This window comes from Larimichthys crocea, chromosome IX (assembly GCF_000972845.2).
Source record: "Larimichthys crocea isolate SSNF chromosome IX, L_crocea_2.0, whole genome shotgun sequence".
Taxonomy (NCBI): Eukaryota; Metazoa; Chordata; class Actinopteri; family Sciaenidae; genus Larimichthys; species Larimichthys crocea.
In genome coordinates, this window is record NC_040019.1 from 111326 (window position 1) to 127547 (window position 16222).

A 16222-nucleotide genomic window follows, 5' to 3' on the forward strand; every position below is an offset into this window, starting at 1 on the left:
TATTTGCATTCCACGACAGCTCAAGGAGAAATATTGTACTTCAAGTAAAAAGTAAAATATTTGTGTGGAATGTAAGTATAAAGTATATGCAGTAATCAGAATACTATCTGTGGGTATAAACAGATCTTTCACTTAAGTTAAAGTGGAAATAAAATCCTGTTACAAGTCAAACTCCTGCATTCAAAATTTGACTCATTGTAAATAAAAGTATTAGAAAAATCAACAAAACATCTGATTTATATTCCTGATGCTTTAATGTATCAACATGTTAGTGCTGTAGCTGCTGATGTTCAAACATCTCTGAAGTGTTCAGCACCTGAGGAGCTCGCCTCATTTCAGGAACCTTTGAGTTCAGTGTTACACAGTCGAACTTTCTTTTTCTTTGGTTTAGAAAGACATCCGAGTAGTTGTACAGAATATTGGCTTTATTATGAAACCTGGGGCATTTTTCCACAGACAAACCATTCTACATTTGTACAGATCCATATATCAGATTCTTGTTGTAATCACAAAAAAAAGGAGACGACCAGTGTCCAGAGCAGTTCACCGCCTGAGCTCACCAAAGATTGTTTTTAATACAAAACTGGAGCACATTCAGAAACGTGGGACCCGTGTGGAGCTGTGGCTGCGTGCTCGATGGGAAGCTGACTTTATATTTACCTTGTATAGGGATAGAAAAAGGTAAAGAATACTTAGAATGTCTGAAAGGCGTCGTCCACACGGGCTGCACGTCACGGGATGTGCTCCAGGAAGAAAAAACAAACAGTTCAAAATTGTATACAATCATAATTTAAAATCCCAGACCCCAACGAAAGAACTATAGTAGAAGCAACTAAAGCACACAGCAGTCATTAGGTTCCCCCTCCCATCAACATGTAACATGGATTTCAGAATTCCTCTAAACTTTAAGTTAAAATCCAACCTCAGCTCTTCGGGCTCATACCGCCAAGAGAAAGTTTCATTTAAAGCGTTTGGGAATTTAAATCATCTTGTGAACTCCGGCCGTTTTCTGAACGATGAAGGGAGTTACACAGATTTCCCTTCCCGTGGCGTGGATCGCTATGATTTAACGGACACGAGCTAGAAGCGGTGCAGTTCCCCTTCAAAGAGCAGCTGCAGTGTAAACCCTTTATCCCATCAGGAGTGCAATTTGTTGTTTGAGAGCGTTAACACGGTGCGTGCAGATATCGCATATCTGCCTCAGTTTGACTCAGACACAAGACTTCCTGCATCTAATGCTTCTTTTAAATCAGAGGGAAACACGGGCTACATTCTCAACACATGCCTGTTCGTTTATGTGCATCTCTAAGTCTGTTTCATCTGCCCGTCTTTGCTTTGAAATGAAGAGCCTCAGTCATTCACACAGGCTAGTAATCGGTACTGAACTTGTAATTATCAAACAGTAGTGGACAAAGAAAACCAGTGAAACAATGAACAACAACAAAAAAAAGAACTGATGACGTCTACGTCAGGATATTTTGGCCGTTCGTTCCAAACAAACATTTTTCTTAAAGGAGGGAACCAGATCGGTAAAAACAGGGAGAAACAAAAACATATGCAGGCTTTTTTTTTCTTTTTTTTTTTACCCAAAACCGCCAGTCTCATTTTTTCCAGAGTGTAAATAACTGTCTTGGTGTTGGAGAGAAAAAACAGTGGAGGACACAGAGGGATCAATGTAATCGCGCGTTACACCACTCGCCGTACTTCGAAAAATCTCTTCAGGTAGTAAATCTGTCCGAGTGTCATTGCCACGAGAACCAGAGCTTCGAAGAACGACCACAGCACCACTCTGCTGTTCGTGTTGTCGTTGACTAGAAAGAGAAGAGGAGACAAAAAAACAAGTCCATTAATCAGTTTAATTATTAAAATTCTCTGACTTCAGCTTCTAAAATGTGAAACTTTTCTCGTTCTCGTCGTCCTCTCTGACAGTAAGCTGATGTTCGGGGTGTGCTTGTCGAGGACGTCACCTTCAACACTTTCCACGATTTACGGACCAAAACAACCCCTCGATTAAATCAAGAACACGACGCTCGTCACTCACTTGCTCTGTGTATCCTCTCGCGAACCTCCATGTACTCCTGCTCGTGCTTTACAGCCGTCATGGCAACAGCCAGCTCGTTGATCATCTCCTCCAGCTTATTTTGATGGGCTGAAACGAGGTTAAAGAAGAGTCAGTGACGGACCACGACACGGTCGCTGCTGCTGCTGCACGAGTAAAAAACAAAAAACATGCACGAGCTGTGCAACACATGCATGATCGTTTGTTTGTTTGTTTTGCAATTGTGACGCATGTCGCGGGTGATGGCACCTCATCACCGGAGACATTCGAGAGATCCTACGTGTGCAAACCATTCACAACTATGTGTAGCAGAAATGCATCATATTAGTTTATGCTATGGCAACAACACTGGTTAGAGAACTCTGGAGGTGCATCACAAACTTTAAAGTCTGTTTTTGCCATAGCCTGCCCTGTGCCCTACCATCCCAGCTGTCACCACCTACGAAGAGGGAAAAGACAGAGTGCCCAAAATAAAGAAAGAAAACTATCACCAACAAGATCAACAACAGCTGAACACAGAAAGGAGTTTGCAGTCTGCATGATCCACGTGGGAAGTGTACAGAGATATATATAGAATATTTAAATGTGCATGCATTAACGCTGGCGGGTCGCGTACCTTCTGTCTCCATGTCCTGGCCTTTAGGGGCCTCTCCGATATCGATGGTGAACATGACGATCTTGGGCGTCATGGTCGACATCTTGTTGCTGAAGCAGAACTTGTAGGTTCCGTCCATGTGCGCCGCCACGGAGTATTTCCCACTGGACTCTCTGTCGCCTTTGTAAATCTGCTTACCATCAGGCCCGGTTATCTAGAAATACATAAATCAATAAACGTATTGATCGGTGTTAATTTCGTCAGATGACAAGACGATACAATGTTCTAAAGACACGGAGGAAAAATGTGCCAATGTGCGTTTTTGTTGACGATTAAAAACGAGACGAAAATGTCACGCAAGAAATAAAAAAACAAACAAAAACGTCCTTGTTTTCGTCGACTATATAAGAAACAAAGCAGCTTCCAGTCTTGCTGTCGTGTGTTTGTGCAAGCAGCAACATCACGGCTTCACGTTAGAGATCCTCTCGCTCCTGTGGCTTAGAAACAAACAGCTCGCAGGAGAAACACGTCGACGGACAGACAGCGCGATCATGAGACTGGACGCGTGGACCCATCTCACAATGACTCGTTTTACTTATTCTACCTAAAAGGCTCAATGACGAACAGATTTCATCTCGTCTGAACTCCTCCATCTGATGATGGATCTTTCTTTTGAATCCGAGTCTATTCTAGTTTTTAAAGATGTATTATCATTCAGAACATGTGTTATCTGTACAGTATTTGGTTTACTGTGATCTTATTTCAGTCTGTCTGCTCAGTCCAGCCCCGTCTGTAATCTGACACTAATATGGTCAGTCACTTTCTGAAGTTGTTGCACATTATTTAACTGTAAATTTGATCTTTTATATACACTCAAAAGTCAGAAGAATCAGAAGTACTTTATTAATCCCCGTAGGGAAATTGTTTTTGTTACCGCAGCTAAGAAAACAAAACTTTAACAATACACCCTATACAATATCCTATTTTAAACAATATATACACATGTATAAACAGCAGTTAAATAGAACCAGTAACAGTAGATTAAAAAATATTATATACTATTAATATATATTGTTTAAATATATATTGTTCTTAATAGATGGTTATGTGTTTACATGTGTTGTTTTGTTTGTTTGTTTACTGGAGTATTGTAACAAAATAATTTCCCCCTGGGATTATTAACCCTCTGGTTACCCCAAGCACATTTATGTGTTTTTTAGACCAAAAAATGAAGGTGCATCATGACAAACACTTGGCCATTTAAGGGTTAAAAATAAAAGAAAGTCATGAATATTTGATATGTATGATTAGGACTGATGCTGGTCTAAACAAATATAAAATAAAATAAAAAAATATATATATATTAATTTATAAGATTTTTATAGCTTGATATGTTCACGCACACATTTATGTGTCGAAGGGTATTTAACGTAATTATTTTGAAGGGTAACCAGAGGGTTAAAGTATTTCTGGTTCTGAAAATTATCTGTAAGTGTCGTATTGTTTTTGTGTGTGTTGGTGTTTTTAATAAATATAAAAAATTAAATCAAGTGCAAATTAACAGACAAGACACTTAATAAACAAAAAAATATTCCTGAAATAAATAAAAAGACTCAAATGTTTTGACTAACAGTGACTCAGACTGAGACTGAACTTTGACACAAGACTAAATTAAATAATGTGACCTCATTAAACGCGGTGTCGATGACAGAGGCTGTAACATCTGTCACAGAACGAGTCTAACCTGCACACCGACACCAAACATGTAACAGCTGTAACCAGAGGCCGTGTTATGCTGCGGCTCAGCAGGTCGCGGGTTCGATCCCCGGCTCCTGCAGCCTGCATGTCGAACCCCAGATTTATCCCTTTGGATAAAAATCATCCGCTAAATGATTAAAAATGTAAAAAAATATATATAATATATATATATATATATTAGCTTAGCATAACTTAGCCGGATGATGCTAAGCAGCACTTCCTGCCTCGTTATTCCTGATTAAATCGTCACCGTGGCTCCTTCCAGAACAAAAACACGCCACAGAAACTGATTTAAAGTTGTTGAATCATAAATTAATCCGTGTTTTCAGTCAGCTGTCTGACAGGAGCTCGTTTTACGTTGACGCAGCTAACGTTAGCACGGAGCTAGCAGGCCTCACGCGTCGTCTCGTTTTCGCGGGTTTAGTTTAATTAATTAAAACCGTTAATTATCCCGCGTGGTCGGTTTGTTGGTTTATCTTCTCGGTTCGGTCGCTCACCTCGACGTCGATGTCCAGGAAGCCGCCCTCGGCCACCTCGAACATGAGGCCCATCTTGGTGCCGGAGTTGACCCGCTCGTAGAAGCACTCCTCGGCATGGGCGTCTATGCTAACGAAGTATCCGGACGCGGTGGCGCACAGGGCGGCCAGCAGCACGACCAGCTCCGCCAGGGTGAACATGCTGGAAGGGTTTCTGCGTTAACGCCGAGTGTGACGACGTGAAAGAGGCTCCGTGCCGTCGCTGTGTCCTCTGTGGACGCCGGGATGGGTGCTTGTGTTGGGGGAGTTGTTGCAGGTGAAGAGCCGCATCAGCCTCAGCTGCTCTCCGACTGCCACGTACGGCTTAACGACGGAGCGCGGCGAGGGACAAACTGAGCGGAGCGCGCTCAATGCTGTCAGAATAAAAGAAAGGCTCCTGCTGCAAAACACAGGTCATGCTTTTATTTTTATGGTTTGTGTCCTGACAGCTTTAAATCTCTATATATCTATATATTATATATTATATATATATATATATATTTACTATATACAACTAAAGACTGTGAACTTGTCTTAAGAGCTTATATTAGATATTAATCATAAATATTTAGATTAGATATACTAAAAATTAAATAAAAAAAACCACAATAACAGACCGAAATATCTATAACCTACAATCAACACAAAAAACAATTCAATCTTCAAACAGACAAGTACTGAGGTAAAAAGGGGCATGATATTAAAAAGGACATTGTAATTAAAGTGACCATAGTGTAGGTATTGCCAAAGAAAGTGACCATAATAATATATATATAATCTTATATATATATTATTATATCTATATATGTGAGGACTGAACTTATGATCTATGAGCTACATATTTAATAGAAAAAAAAAGAAGTTTGCACATCCGATAAAATAATACTGTTTTATTTTCTACTTTCCCTGATTTTATGCTCTTCTACTTTTTGTTAAAAAAAAAACTAAAATTAATTAAGCAAAAATGTTTTTTTTTATGAGATAATAAAGTTTTGTTTAAGTATTTCCACAGGTTTTATTCTCATTTGCTTTTTGTGAAATATAAGCTATAGCCTAAAAGAAAAACTTCATACTTAAATATATCAGTCCTTTAATTAATTAGACAGTCAACAGAAAATCAAAAGTAACTCTGAAAGTAATATTTCATGCAAAAAAAGTGGCTCATCTTTTGTTTCCCGTGAGAGGAAAATCTGCTTTTCTCTGTTTCATATTTCATTTTTTTTTTTTCAGCTGTTAGTTGGAGAATAAAGACGCACGTGAAGGTGAAGGCCACCCTCTGGGAAATCAAGGTGGACTTTTTACACTATTAACTGTGTAAATAATCATCAGATTAATTAGTTTAGTTTAAGACCAAATGCAGCAATGTACATCCCCAAAAGCTTTTGGTTATTCTATTAGATAGTTTCTGTTGTGCTTATACTAAGAGAGTGTTTAATGTTGGATGAGTTTAAAGGAACAGTCTGTGCCTCGCCGTCATGTCTAAAGAGCAGGGTTGTTTATATATTTCTGTGTAGATGTATAACTTGTTCGTTAGCTCTTATGCTCCTATGAACATGCATGCATAGTGCAGTTAGGTGTTTGGAGCAGCTGGAAGAATCTCATATATCGGGGAGGACATGCAAAGTGCAAACAGTATGGCAAACATTCAAACACTTTGATGATATGAGGTTTTTCTCCATGAGCTGTGGCCAGTGAGCAGCATTTGTTCTTTGCTGCACTTGTTAACACTGAAAACAGAAGCTTCATTTAAAGTGTCTAACTGACAGAAGAAGCTCCCAGTTTGGACATACTGAGTTATCTCATGCAAACATTTGATATTCCATGTTGTAGCTACCTGAGAGCATTTTTTAGAATACCTGCAGCAGGTGACAAGCACCTCCACATCACATCTTTTTTTTTCTGCTCTGCCTTCTTGCATGAGTCAATCCTCACACTGTGGCAGCTGTCAGGCAGCGACACCGCTCAAAGTGCCACAGCAACATGTCACAAGTGCTTAGCACCGTCTGCATCATCAGATGGCATCCTCACAAAGTGTGGCAGCTAACCTGACATCCACGGCAACCACCACCAGCTGTGGAGTCATTTTAGGGTGGCTGTCATATGAGTGACAAGCTGATAACAAGTTCATCATTTTGTGAGTGCAACATAAACCCAGTGTTTGTTAATCTGTTCATGGATTTCTATAGTTTCAGTCATATTCACAATGCTTTAAATGTACACTTAAGGAACCAGGACACTGGATTTAATGTATGAAATATTATTTTCCACAGATGTGCAAAGGTTTGCACATCCAGCAACAAACCAGTTTATCATGTCTACACAATACTAAATAAAAAAAAAGATAAAATAATATTGTTTTATTTAAACAGTTTCTACTTTTTGTTAAAAAATTAGATTAATTAAATAAAAAAAATAATATTTAATAAGAAGTTTTGTTTAAGTATTTTCCCTGATTTTATGCTCTTCTACTTTTTGTTAAAAACATAAACTAGACTTTATTCTATTTTGCTTTTTGTTCAAAAAGAATTAAATAAATTAAAGAATTATTAAGATAATAAAGTATTTCCCTGGATTTTATGCTCTTCTACTTTTAAAAAAAACTTTTTTTTAACTAAAATTAATTAAATAATGTTTTTTTATGAGATATTAAAGTTTTAAGTATTTCCACAGGTTTTATCCTCTTTTGCTTTTTGTTAAAAAATAAACCAAAATTAATTAAATAAAAAAAGAAAATTTTATGAGATAATGAAGGTTGGTTTTCCACAGATTTTATCCTTTTTTGCTTTTTGTTAATAAATAAAAAAATAATAAAAAGATTTATTAAGATAATAAAGTATTTTCCTGGGTTAGTTTTATGCTGATAAATAAATAAATAAAAATAAAACAAAGTAACCAAAAATAAAATATGGTTGTGATCACGTGACATCACGTTTTTCTACTTTTTGTTAAAAATGAATAAATTAAATAAATTAAATAAAAATATTTTTTTATGAGATAATAAAGTTTTGTTTAAGTATTTCCACAAATTTTATCCTCTTTTGCTTTTTGTTAATAAATAAAAAATAAAAAGATTTATTAAGATAATAAAGTATTTTCCCGGGTTGTTTTTATGCTGATAAATAAAAAAATAAAAATAAAACAAAGTAAACAAAAATAATTTGGTTGTGATCACGTGACATCACGCTCTTCTACTTTTTGTTAAAAAATAAAATAAAATAAAAGTATTTATTTTATGAGATAATAAAGTTTTGTTTAAGTATTTCCACAAGTTTTATCCTCTTTTGCTTTTGTTAATAAATAAAAAAAATAAAACGATTAAGATAATAAAGTATTTTCCCGGTTTGGTTTTATGCTGATAAATAAATAAATAAATAAAAATAAAACAAAGTAAACAAAAATAAAATATGGTTGTGATCACGTGACATGTGCGGTTTCCGCGGTGGACTCCGGGAATGCTTCGTTTTGACGCTGGCGCGGTGCGGAAGCGGCGCGGCGGGCGCGCTCCCCTCTCTTTCCGCGCGCGAACTTTTTTTTTTCCGCTCCGCCGCTCTGTAACCATCAAAGTAAAGCTTTCTAATGCGCATGCGCAGAAGTGGAAGCGGCAGGAGCTCGGTTCGCGGTATTTAAAGGCGGGGCGGCGCGCGAAGCGGCGCGCGAACAAACTGCCGCGCAGGCGGAAAAAAAAGCTCCGCGCACCCTCTGTCTGTTTTGTCGCATGTTCGGTGACGTCCAATAACCGACTTGCCGTGAAGTCTCCGGGGCCGAGGCCTGAGAGACTTTCGGTGTTTTCCAGCCACAGCTCAGCTCGACACATTCGTAGGTTCGATGCCCAGGTTCCGGTGCCCGTTCTGACCCGGTGCGAGGCCGATGAAGCACTTTGTCCGCTGATCCAAAGCAGACACGGTTCGGAAACGTCAGCTAGGCTAACCGTTAGCTGCCGCTAACTGCCAGCGAGGAAGTGAGGAGCGAGAGAAAGATGACATCACGGAGGTAAGACCCGAACCGAGCCGAGCCGAACTTTAACCCAACTCTGCCGTGAACGAGCCCCGGGAGAACCGACGGTTCTGCTGTGTGTGTGTGTGTGTGTGTGTGTGTGTGTGTGTGTGTGTGTGTGTGTGTTGGAGGGGGGGGAAGCTAAGCTAAGAACCGCTTCATTTAGGCAGCACACACACACACACACACACACACACACACACACACACACCGGCAGCTGGACCTCAGGAGTCCGGTCCAGATGTTTGGTAAACACCGTCAGAACTCGGAGCAGCTGCAGAGCCGGTTTAAATGAAGGTTTGTTACACACACACACACACACAAAGCTGCCTCAGTACACACACACACACACACGCACACACACACACACACAATGCTGCATTCACTGACATGTTGTGCAGACATGAACACACTGTGTATTCTCTGTTGTTGTGTGTCTGTGAGCTGCACTGACTGTTGTTGTTGTTATTATTGATCATCAGTCTGTTGTTGTCTCCATCAGCGGTGACCTGAGGCTGATTATTGATTATTGATCGATCTGTCTGTGATTCCCTCGATTAATCGATTTATCAAGTATCAGCTGTATCGTCAGTGCTGCTGCATGTACAGGACATGCAGAGTGTTGACATGTCGTGAAAAATATAAAATTATATATACAAGCTAAAGACATCGTGTGGCAGTATGGCACAGTGTAATGTAAACAAAATTATTAGTATAAATATAAATATAAGTATGGTTATATAGACAGAATTAACAGTATTTACGGTATATCAAGAAAAGAAATGTCACATTTGTTGTTCGGTCCATAAAATGAAAGAAACAAAGAAAATATTCAGATCTGAGAAGCTGAAATTTAGAAAGTTTTGCGATTATTCCCTAAAAATTATCAATCAACTTAACGTCTTAGTTCTTGTTGGAGCAACGTGTCGAGATATTGTCACTGTTTTCTGTCCAGATATGGATAATTACAAATCTGCAGTTATACAAAGATTAAGTCAGTTCAAAGTGTCAAAGGACAAAAAATAAACTGAAACTTGATGCAGAGTTTTGTTTCTGTTATTATGAAATAGTTTCCGATAATCCAGATCAACTTGTTTAATCAGTACCTTTTATCAGGACCTAAGCTCAACCTGTTGATCGTTCAGATCGCAGATTGCGACGTCCTTTAAACGTTTTATTTTGTCCACAACTCAAAGATATTCAGTTTAACATCACAGAGGATGAAACAAACTAGAAAATATTTAAACATTGAAGCTGAAATCAGAACGTTTGGACGTTAAAAATAAATAAAAAACACTCCAAATGATTTAATACATTATGAGAATAGTTGCAGATCTAATTTAATAGTTGATATCTACACTTTATCTGCACTGTGAGCAGATTTGATTGACAGTTCCCTGATAACAAAAGTAAACAAACATCATTGAGAATTTGGAGAATACAGTTGAGGGAACGCCGTGTACGTGCTGTGCATCATCATCATCACATGAATGACTGATCTCCGCTCTTCACTCATCATCGCTCTTCCTTTCCGTCTCAGGTGGTTTCACCCCAACATCACAGGTGTGGAGGCCGAAAACCTCCTGCTGACTCGTGGCGTGGACGGGAGCTTCTTAGCCAGACCCAGTAAGAGTAATCCAGGAGACTTCACCCTCTCAGTGCGGTGAGTGCAAACCTCCAGATAAAACGCTCTGACGCTCTCCACTGCTGTACGCGAGGGTGAACAAAACAAACTTTTCTGAGAGTGTGGCTGTGCTACACGTACGAAAGGAGATCATAAACCATGTCGGGGGTTTGAAGCTGTGATTGGTGACGAATGTAAACAGACGTCAGAAGATTAGAGGCTGCGATCAGTGCTGAACTGATTCTAGACGTCGTTAAATGTTTGCTCGTTAAACATACAGACGAGTTATTACGACTCAGACTTGACGACTTCCTTCTTAATTGAATGTTGAATCACACTTTACTGTCAGGAGACACTGACTCTGAAGTTTCCCCTCAGAGTTTTTGAGTCTGTTTTGGATCCTTGTTTTGGTTTTCCAGCGTCAGGTTTTGTTTCCAGCAGAATCGGGGAGCCGCCGTACACGACCTGGACTCAGCAAACGCGCACAGTTAGTGACTGAAGAGGCAGATTTGTCTCTGAGGACGTGATGGAGATGAAACCAGAGCGAGAATGAAAGTAAATATTGAATCTGCATGGACAGGCGGACAGAATGATGTTTGTGCTGGACGTGTGAAAAGGAAACTGGCTGCTCACGCTTTGAAATAACAAAACGATGAGCTCTGATATTCACGTTATTAATCGACAGGAGAGAAAAAGGCTCCTCGCGTTGGATTCTCCATCATCTGTGTCGGAGCGAAGGAACCTTTCACTAATAAGAAAACAGTTTGTGGTTTTTATCTCCGAGCCTGTCGAGTCATAAATTTTTCAGATGAAGTATCATTAACTCGGTTCGGCTGATGTTATTTTTGTAACGCTCTCATATTTGAGCTGTGCAGCCTCTCATCTCGCAGCGTATTTACTTCCTATGGAAACAAAACAAGTCACGCTGCTCTTGTTGGAAAACGGAGACATTTCCACTGGGAGACTCGTCCCTGCTGGTTCAAACCAGCGGCGTGTCTGTCTCTGTGTTCAGACTTTAACTGTAAGTCATTCAGAGCTGCTCGCTGCTTCAGATCTGCCACAAGTTCTCCTTTTTCTTTTCTTTTTTTTTCCGATATAATGGCGGTCACCTTCAGTGACTCAGCAACAGTTTCTGGCGTCTATCTGCTTCGTGTCACACAGAAAAAGGCGGTGTTTCCCGTTTGAGGTTTGTCATCGCTCTGCCTGTTCGAACATTTTCACAGTTTTGCAGATAGAGGCGGCACCCGTGACTAACTGTCCAAAACCCACGAAGATTCAGTTTGAAGTCTCGTAAGACAAAGCAGATCCTCCCAGACTGCAACATCGGTTATTATAATCTAAATCAACTAAATCGTTTAGAGCTGAGTTGAGATTCAGACGCTCGGGCCGGTCGAACCTCCACAGACCCTGTTGTTGTTCTGACTTTTATTTCATGAAGCAGCTTCTAAATCTGAGTCCGACTGAAATCTACAGAGACATGAAGAAGTTTGATTTGGTTTGTGAGAGCGAGCAGTGGTCGAGTGACACAGACAGCGAATGAGAGTGAGCGAGTGCAGGCGTCGATAAAGTCTTTAATCAGAGAAATTAGAAGTGATTTCCCGATTGTTTCACAGTGGTTACGTGATTCGCAATTCGTAATTATAAAGTACCACATTGGACCTAAGGCTGCAACTAACGATTATTTTCATGATTGATTAATCTGTCTGTGATTTCCTCGATTAATCGATTTGTTGTTCGGTCCATAAATTATGAAAAATGTTGATCAAGTCCAAAGCGACGTCCTCGAATGTTTTCTTGTTCTGTCCACGATTCAGTTTACCGTCACAGAGGACGAAAGAAACTAAAAGCATTTCAACTTCTGAGAAGCTGAAATCAGAATTCAAATCACTCAGAAGGATTCTTTGATTATCAAAGGTAATTAGTGATTCATTTAAAAGGTGAAACCTTTTAAATTTATTAATAATCCTACACTGAGTGAAGATGCTTCACACGGTGGTTTGATTTTTAAATGTCTCGTGCTCTCTCTCTCTCTCTGCAGGCGAAATGGAGCCGTCACCCACATTAAGATCCAGAACACGGGAGACTACTATGACCTCTACGGCGGGGAGAAGTTTGCCACCCTGGCAGAGCTGGTGCAGTATTACATGGAGCATCACGGGCAGCTGAAAGAGAAAAACGGAGACGTCATCGAGCTCAAGTATCCGCTCAACTGTGCGGACCCCACCTCAGAGAGGTGAGTCGTGTTGGATGGCGGCGAGCACTTCGATATCAGGGCTTAGATTTTCTTTTGGATTTAGTTGAAGGTTAAAAACACGTCGTTTAGTTTAACTGAATATGTTCTGTACTTTAACATTTTATAACTCCCAGAAATTAACTTTTGGTTTCCACCAACGTCATAAGAAATATTTGTATTTTTGTGGAATAGAAAATTTGGTTTCTGAAGCTTCTGGAAAGACGAGCAGTGACAGAACAGGTCCAACAAATGTTGCTGTTTAACACCTCGTACGAACTCCACCTCTCTGGAGGTTAATGTTACGTTTCCTAACAGTGTATTCACGTTTGATGACATTAGCAGAGATGGCTCACCTCTGCTGTCAAACACAGCCCGTATAACGTGAGCGGTATCTCCACGACGATCGTATTAAATGACACATCGCACCGCTGTGCAGCAACGTCTGGAGAGTTGAGGCAGTTTGACCGCTTTTTAATGTATAGAAAACAGGGACAGCAACACGTGCGCCCCCAAAACAAATACATTTTTAATATTTGTTGCATCAGTCATGTTTGAATATTGCAGAACTGGACAACGCTGCATGTTTGTTGGTGCGTTCACTCACGCTGAGTTCATTCTTGTGGAAGAATGTTAACTTCTAACTGACGACACAAGTCTCAGATAAAACACAAACTACTAAATCATTTCAATATTTAGTATTCTATCCTGCTGCATTTTAATTCAAAGTCTGATGTCAAGTATTTTAATTACTGTGATTAAAAATGGCCAAACTCTGACGTCATATTGTTTCTCATGCAGCTTTTTATACTCGCCTAATAAGATACGATGGACTTTATTGTTCGCACTATGGGACGTTCATCTGTTACAGCAGCTTGTGTTCACAAGGTGGATGAGAAATTGTTCTTCTGCTCTCACAGGTTTAAAAACCGTGAGTTCGTTCAGCCTCGTCTCCGTGAAGCTACGCCCTCCATACTCCCTCTGTAGCCTGGTTAGCACCGTCAGCTCCTCCGTCTTCCTGCGTGTAACGGACTGTACTCATGTTTTAGATCCAGCTCTGCGTGTCCGTCTCCTCGCTGCTCAGTCTGCAGATTATTTTATTTTCTGGCCTCCAGATCACTTCTAACATGTAAAATCTCTTCAGTTTGTCACCGCAGACTTAACACAGGAAACATTCTTGTATATTTCAGAAGCTGCAAACCTTTTGTTGCCTGCCTTGTCGTCTCCACAACGATCTCTGTGACTTTGTTGAACTGTCATGCTACATTAAGAGGATTTCATGCTTTTAGCTGCAGCTCCAGCTGTTACCCGAGGATTAAATATATTTTTAATATCGCCCAAATGTTCGTTTACAGACAGACAGACGCTTTATTGTGCCTCCACGACCTCCAGCGAGGATTCATCTCACAGCATTGAAAACATTCTGACATTGAAAGCAGCTGCATGCAGATGAGTTGTTCTCTGAGGTATTGATTGAAGTCAGGCTTTTGTATTTACTATGACAAATCTATAACATACACTCCATCCTAACTGAGCTTGTTCCAGTAAACACAAACATCTTTAACCTCGCTCGTGAACATCCTGTGCCGACGTCTCGTAAACAAACCGAGCGATGCCGTCGGAGTTCATCCCGGCCGCCGTTGGAAGCAGGTGTTCGATGTTTGACCGTCGCGTTTTTTTCCAGATGGTTCCACGGACACTTGTCGGGCAGAGAGGCCGAGAAGCTGCTGACGGAGAAAGGCAAGAACGGCAGCTTCCTGGTGAGGGAGAGCCAGAGCCACCCGGGCGACTTCGTCCTGTCCGTCCGCACCGGAGACGACAAGACGGACAGCAGCGACAGCAAACCCAAAGTGACCCACGTCATGATCCGCTGCCAGGTACACACACACACACACACACACACACACACACACACACATGCTGTGGTGTTAACACTGACTGATACAGATGTTGTGGTGAGGATCCAGATGTTTATACTGCTGTTCTCAGGTCAGTTTGCAACAGGACAGCCACGGCTTTTCTTCCAGTCACTCTTCAGCGTCAAAAAAAACTCAGACGAACCTTCTTCTTCATCTCGATGAGCTCGTTACTGAAAAGTAAATATTTCATGGATGTAAATTGAATCCATCACAGCTGAAGTTTGGTTCTGTTTCGACTCCTCGCTCCTCCTGAGTCTTCCCTTAATGTGTTGTAGGCCACGTTCTGGTCTCGACTCAAAGCAGAGCTTCTGCAGATGAATTCCATGTCTGACATGTTTTTGATCCGCTAAAGTTAGACACGACACGGGATGAACAGATCATCAGAAGGGAGCCTGTAGATGGAGAGGTCGAGATTCTCTAGTAAACAAACCCGATGTGCGGCGTCGGCCGCTTCATGCAGCGAGCGTCTCGAGGACGTTCATCATTACAGACGATCAGTGATCTCTGCACAGATCACAGCTGTGCCATGAGAAGCTTTGCTCATCTGATCATTTATCCAGCGTGACTTCATCCAGACGTCTTGATCCAGGATTTAAGATCGATGTTCTGCTGTGACAGCAGGAGGATCAGATCTTGGTGTCGCTGATCAGAACGCAGACACAACTCAGGTTTCAGTTTCCAGGAACAGAACACTTGTTATTTCAGAGGGTTTATTCTCACGTCCTGAGCCTGAAGGTTTAAATTTAGCTCCAGGAAGTGGAAACAAAAGCAGAACCTGTGACAGCGGGTCCGTTCTTACGTTCTCGTACTGGAAGGGGAAACTGCTGAATTCTCTGAATGCATGTAAACGTTTGAAACGTCTCGTGATGCCGAGACAGATCTCTAACGCGGCTTCTCCTTCAGCACGACCTGAAGTACGACGTGGGCGGAGGGGAGAAGTTCGACTCCCTCACTGACCTGGTGGAGCACTACAAAAAGAACCCCATGGTGGAGACGCTGGGCACCGTGCTGCAGCTCAAACAGGTACGAGTCAAACATCTGTTGGTTTTTTTACGGTGAAGCTTTAAAGTGACATCGCTGACTCTTCTCCTCGTCCTCAGCCCCTGAACACTACTCGCATCAACGCCGCGGAGATCGAAAGTCGAGTTCGGGAGCTGAGCAAACTGGCAGAGGCCACAGACAAGGTCAAGCAGGGCTTCTGGGAAGAGTTTGAGGTGAGCGGTTCTGTCGTGTCCCTCCTGCTCTCCCTTTCTCCTCCCTCACTCCCTCTCTCTCTCTCCCCCTCTCCCTCCCTCCCTCTCTCCCTCTTTCTCTCCCTCCTGCTCTCCCTTTCTCCTCCCTCACTCCCTCTCTCTCTCTCCCCCTCTCCCTCCCTCCCTCTCTCCCTCTTTCTCTCCCTCCTGCTCTCCCTTTCTCCTCCCTCTCTCTCTCTCTCTCTCCCTCCTTCTCTCTCTCCCTCTCTCCCCCTCTCTCTCTCTCTCTCTCTCTCCCCCCCCCCCTCTCTCTCTCTTTCTCTTTCTTTCTCCTTT

At 41.2% G+C, this 16222-nt stretch overlaps 2 protein-coding genes across 4 annotated transcripts in view; one reads left to right on the top strand and one right to left on the bottom strand.

Annotated features, from left to right (window-relative positions):
- Window positions 1-404: 404 nt before the first annotated feature.
- Window positions 405-5299, bottom strand: tmed2 (transmembrane p24 trafficking protein 2). 2 transcript variants are annotated; one of them, XM_019278683.2, is made up of 5 exons: window positions 4910-5299; window positions 2676-2868; window positions 2481-2498; window positions 2042-2149; window positions 405-1811 (listed from the first exon to the last, which is right to left on the bottom strand). In XM_019278683.2, exons 1-5 carry the CDS (start codon window positions 5087-5089, stop codon window positions 1687-1689), a joined length of 624 nt encoding a protein of 207 aa, XP_019134228.1. In that variant the 5' UTR covers window positions 5090-5299; the 3' UTR covers window positions 405-1686. The 2 variants fall into 2 exon arrangements, with proteins under 2 accessions (XP_019134228.1, XP_010748994.1); XM_010750692.3 differs by lacking the exon at window positions 2481-2498 and having other exon boundaries at window positions 4910-5295.
- Window positions 5300-8559: 3260 nt separating this feature from the next.
- Window positions 8560-16222, top strand: part of ptpn11a (protein tyrosine phosphatase non-receptor type 11a) — a 14631-nt gene continuing 6968 nt past the window's right edge. The window contains exons 1-6 of one of the 2 annotated variants that reach the window (XM_019278664.2): window positions 8560-8917; window positions 10461-10583; window positions 12583-12777; window positions 14459-14651; window positions 15597-15716; window positions 15794-15907. In XM_019278664.2, coding sequence (XP_019134209.1) covers window positions 8904-8917; window positions 10461-10583; window positions 12583-12777; window positions 14459-14651; window positions 15597-15716; window positions 15794-15907 — 759 coding nt within the window. In that variant the 5' untranslated portion in view covers window positions 8560-8903. The remainder of the gene's footprint in view (window positions 8918-10460; window positions 10584-12582; window positions 12778-14458; window positions 14652-15596; window positions 15717-15793; window positions 15908-16222) is intronic. The other variant, XM_010750694.3, reaches the window with a different exon arrangement.

Coding starts and splice junctions, on each gene's coding strand:
- tmed2 (XM_019278683.2), bottom strand. CDS start 5,089: ATGTTCACCCTGGCGGAGCTGGTCGTGCTGCTGGCCGCCCTGTGCGCC. Junction 2,869..4,909: donor TCCTGGACATCGACGTCGAG/GTGAGCGACCGA, acceptor ATGTATTTCTAG/ATAACCGGGCCTGATGGTAA. Junction 1,812..2,041: donor CGAGAGGATACACAGAGCAA/GTGAGTGACGAG, acceptor TTCTCTTTCTAG/TCAACGACAACACGAACAGC.